The sequence below is a fragment of the Acanthisitta chloris genome, unplaced genomic scaffold, assembly GCF_000695815.1.
Source record: "Acanthisitta chloris isolate BGI_N310 unplaced genomic scaffold, ASM69581v1 scaffold39034, whole genome shotgun sequence".
NCBI classification, from domain to species: Eukaryota; Metazoa; Chordata; class Aves; order Passeriformes; family Acanthisittidae; genus Acanthisitta; species Acanthisitta chloris.
The window spans coordinates 773-5,450 of NW_008669404.1; the positions used below are offsets into that span (position 1 = coordinate 773).

A 4,678-nucleotide genomic window follows, 5' to 3' on the forward strand; every position below is an offset into this window, starting at 1 on the left:
GATTCAATATTCATGTTAGTTTGCATTTCTTTTGGTGTCTGTCAAGCCATCCAAGTTCCATCACAGCACAGAATTTGGTAACCTGTTGAACATTTTTCATAGAAAAATGGGGGCACAAGGGAAGGGCTGCAACCCTTGGGGGAGATCTGGGGGGTAGGGTCAGAGAAACACCCCAAACCACCCCCCACCCCCCAAGGGACACAGGGCTCTGGGAGGGCCCTAACCCCCCCCAAGGAACACAGGGGTCTGGGGGGCACTGGGAAATGTCCACAGAGGAAACGAAATGGATTTCAACCTAGTGATCCACTCTTTTATTTTACCTTAGTTGAAGGCAAACCAAGTACAGATACTGTACATTAAAATATAAGCACACAGAACAAACAGTTGTTCTTCATTCTACCTCAAAGGCTCAGATCTCCACACTGTTGGATTCAGAGCCCTTTCTAGGCAACAGCTCCTCTCTGAAACACACTGCACCCACATTTAAATATAAAGAGATCCATCTGCAGGTCCCACATAGCCAACACCTATTAGCAGCACATCAATGAGTGTCCATATTCCGAGTCCACCAAAGCTGAAGAGTTTTCCCAGACCTTCCCGCCACTGGCCCAAGTAGAATCGATCGGCACCAAATCCACCCAGGGTGATGCTATAAGGATAGAGTTCATTGTTATTATTTTGAGAGAACTCAGCTTGGGGATCCACACACACTGCTTTCTGACACACCTACAAATCAGTGAGACTTTTGCTCTGCATCATTCAAGAAACTACCCATTTTTGTACAAAAAGAAACAAGTTACTTTATCAAGTAAGAAAGCTCTTGATCACATAACACTATTTCTTAGCTATTTAAGACTATCCACACACAGTTTTTCATTCATGACAAGCAATAAACCCCAAAACTCTCAGATTTATAAATATGTCTTGACTCCTCTAAGCTAGCAGAAGTTAAAAAAAAGAAACAAACAAAAAACAAGCTATAGAAAAGACCCAAATGCCACATTCAGTCCCACACACAAGTCAGGCAACAGGAAGTTTCTGCAGCTGGTGGCAGAGAGAACAACTCTTGCTCTAAAGGGAAGTGTGTTAGATTGCTGTCTTAATCACAGCCTTATTGTGTATTTGGCTCATTACCTAGTTTATCATATTAACCACTTCAGGAATACTAAAATTTACTGAAAAAGGTCTCACCACCAGAAGAACTTCAGTTACTTTCAAATCATTATTGTGGTGCTCTCTTCAGCTACTTTCAAATCATTATTGTGGTGCTCTAATAGCTTATTTCAAAAATAACCTCAGTTAATAACCTCAGTTAATAACCTATTACATAACCTCAGTTTCAATACTGCTTCCCTGGTCTCTTCCCTAGTAATTGGAAATGCAAGAAACTTGGCCTTGAGGCACTTTAGCTGTTGCAGCTGGGAATGAAGCTGTACCAAACATACACAAACTACAGCCAGCTCAGTGACAGCTACCAAATTCAGAAACAGCTGCATTCACTTCAGATGCCAACTAGTAATTTGGGCAATTTTCAGCCCTAATTATTTTAAAAATATTAAATATTAAAATATTATCCTATGCCCCCACAATCCTACCTAAACTCTGAAATACTGTTTATTCTGTACACCAATAAAAAATCCCAAGTAGAAGCTCACACAGACTGAAGATTTTACAGACAACTGATCTATTCTAGCTTGACATTGTCTAATAGCTCTTTTGTACCTTAGTGCCAAGGCAGTAGACCACTTATAACCTCCAGTCCAGTTGCAGTAGAGCATCTTAGGAAAGACACGGTTACCTAAACATTCGGAAACATCAAAACCTTGATTTAATAAACAAAGACCACATGATGAGTAAGAGAATGACAAGCAAGAGGATACTGTAGTTCTCTAAAAGGAGTCTAAAAGGGCTGGCACTAACTGAGAAAATCACTGTCAACACAAAAGCTCATATATATCCTTCTGCCAGTCCTGATCCCACATCAGACAACACACAAAGTCACTGAACAAACAGGAAAATTAAACTAGTTGGGTAGAACAAGCATAAATGTTTTAAATTAACCTACTGAGACATTGGTATCGATTCTATTAGTGGTGTCCAAATAAGTTTAACTCACAGAAGCTGGTAAAAATAAACAGAACTGTTTTCTTTTGTGTGACAGCACACAACAGTATAATAAGGCAATGTTTGCAGTTAGATGTCACTGTTACGCTCAAAAATGAAAATGCAACTATATAAAAATCCAAGAATTAATCAAGGTGCAGACTGTTACTGCAAGGGATGTAAACAATCACTGTAGTTACCCATCATGAAATACATTGAGAAATGCTTTAGAAGAAGCTGCTTTACAGACTCTGGCTTAGCCCCCCTTACCTAGGCAGTGGATGTGATCCCGGACGGTGCACGTGGCATTGTATCGCTGGCGAGGACAAGAAACTGTCATGCAGCTGGTGGAATTGGTACAGACATAATCACTTGTGGCCAGCTGCCAGCAAAACTGGCACGTCATGTTAATTGTGAAGTTCTCCTGCTCCTGGTTATTCTCATCCTGTAACAGGACAGCATTATTACTGTATATAGGAATCCAATGGCATTCCATGGGTAGACATTTTGGGTGAAATAATAATTACTGTTTGCTACTTCTACATAGTCAAGTACAATAGAAAAACCAACATGAGAAAAATGACAGGGTTATTAAAGTGAAGTTTAATGTTGCTGATTCCTCCAACCTCAGGCTACTGCCAAAAGCAGGACTCATTCAGTCCCACCTGCGAGGTCAGTTTGTAACTCTGACAAATATTTAGCCTCCCCACCCTCAAAATGGTTGGACTCATGGCATGGCCAGGGAATGAAAAGATCCAAAGTGAGAAAAGCAAACCAGAGCAGGGCAGGCCTGTCTCTGCTGCAATAACCTACCCTGAGGGATCAAACATATCACACAACTGCAAACCTGCCTTTGTAAGAACCTGGAAATCTGTATTTTAAGACAAGATGCCACAGTTGAATTACTTAAATGTGGGGTTAAAGGTAGCAGGCAGGTTACTTACCACACAATGAACATGTGGCTTGACCTTGCAATCAAAGGTGGCTGGCTTCCCATACACACAGGAATAGTTTGTGTTGCATGTCATGCAGTCTGGTGGCAATCTACTGCAAAGCCCATTGCTGGGACATTTAGCCAGGTAAGGTGGAATCTCTGTGCTTTCTGAAAGGGGAAATAAGGAATCAAGAAACCAAATAAAAGAAGCTAAATAGTCTAAAGTATATATACACTTTTTTTAACACGTATACGTACACAAACACATGCACTGACACAGTATAAAGGGCTTTCCTCACTATACACTGAGCAGCATTTCCAGCCTGTGCTGTGGGAGCTGCTGTTAGCCAGGGGAGGTAGAGAGCAGAGCAGGGCACCTGGCAAGGGGCTCTCTTGCTGGTGCTCTGTGGAGGACAGCACAGTAACACCTCAGCACAGCAGCAGAACAGAGCTTACAGGGATTAGTGCCGCCTCAGCCAGCAATTCTCAGCAGTAATCACTTTAGGTACAGCAGCAGGGTGACACATGTAACCTACTTTTAGTTCAGTTCTACTTAAGTGTGCAGCTAGCTCAGCCATTTGCTGTTCGTATGTGTCCAGAATCACCTCTTAAACTGCTAGCAAGAAGAGTGTTTCAGTCAGTCCTCTGTATGTGTCCTGAATCACCTCTTAAACTGCCAGCAAGAAGAGTGTTTCAGTCAGTCCTCATGTATCCCTCAGTGAGCCACAAAGCTCTGCTGATGTTGGCTAGGGAATGGGAACAAGAACTTCCACCATCCTCACAAGGCATAAACCACATGAACCACAATGCAAGTTTAACTAGCCATTTTCTAGCTGTATGATCTTGTATGGACCAGTTGTCTAACTGGATAAAAGAAACTAATCATTATGATCATTGGAGTGTAATTCATAATGTGCTAAGCTACAATGCCTCTTAGCACTGTGAAAGCATGTACAGGTTTCTAAGACAAAATTCAAGACCTTTGGGACTCAGGAAAGGGCCCACAGATGACAAACAAAAGAAACAACATAATAGCATACCTGCTGCTTTAAAATAGGGAGCATCTGTGCTTGTTGAAGTTAGGCTTTTTGCCAGTGTAGACTGCGGCTGTGAAAGCTTCGTTGTCATCAAAGACCCCACTGCAAGGAAAAACCATGGACAGAGTGAGATTTCTAGAATAAAGTTCATCTTCAGCACCCTCATGAAAACACAAATGGAAAGCATCATGAGATTAGAAGAATTTCTTTTCCTGTCCTGCAATGTTTATCTTAAACATCATAACGAGCGTGAGAGTTGTTCCTTTTAGACAAAGCACTACGTTTATTTCCATTTAGTCTTACTGATCGATGAGAATTAAAAGCACTGCAGGGAATGCAGATTGTACACAGCGTTTGCCACTGCACATCACCACGTAATGAAGTGATGCAGCCAATTTTTTGACAGAAAGCTGGAACAGAAGAACAGCCTGGAAACCACATCTGTCCCTGAGGAGAACCCAGAGCCCCTGGGGCCGTGCTGCGCGGGGCTGTGCACACAGGGCGAACGGGTGTGCCGCACCCCCGGCCCCTCGGCAGGGAGGCTTTGAGCCACACACGCCAGGGACACAGCAGGAACCAGAGGTGCCAGCCGGGAGCAGCCGCC

The 4,678-nt window shown here is 42.7% G+C and overlaps 1 protein-coding gene across 1 annotated transcript; it reads right to left on the bottom strand.

Annotated features, from left to right (window-relative positions):
* Positions 1-297: 297 nt before the first annotated feature.
* TM2D3 (TM2 domain containing 3) lies at positions 298-4,178 on the bottom strand. Its single transcript, XM_009073300.1, has 5 exons — positions 4,078-4,178; positions 3,048-3,205; positions 2,374-2,548; positions 1,723-1,798; positions 298-649 (listed from the first exon to the last, which is right to left on the bottom strand). The coding sequence occupies exons 1-5, from the start codon at positions 4,163-4,165 to the stop codon at positions 484-486; spliced, it is 663 nt and encodes a 220-aa protein (XP_009071548.1). The 5' UTR covers positions 4,166-4,178; the 3' UTR covers positions 298-483.
* Between the last annotated feature and the right edge of the window lie 500 nt (positions 4,179-4,678).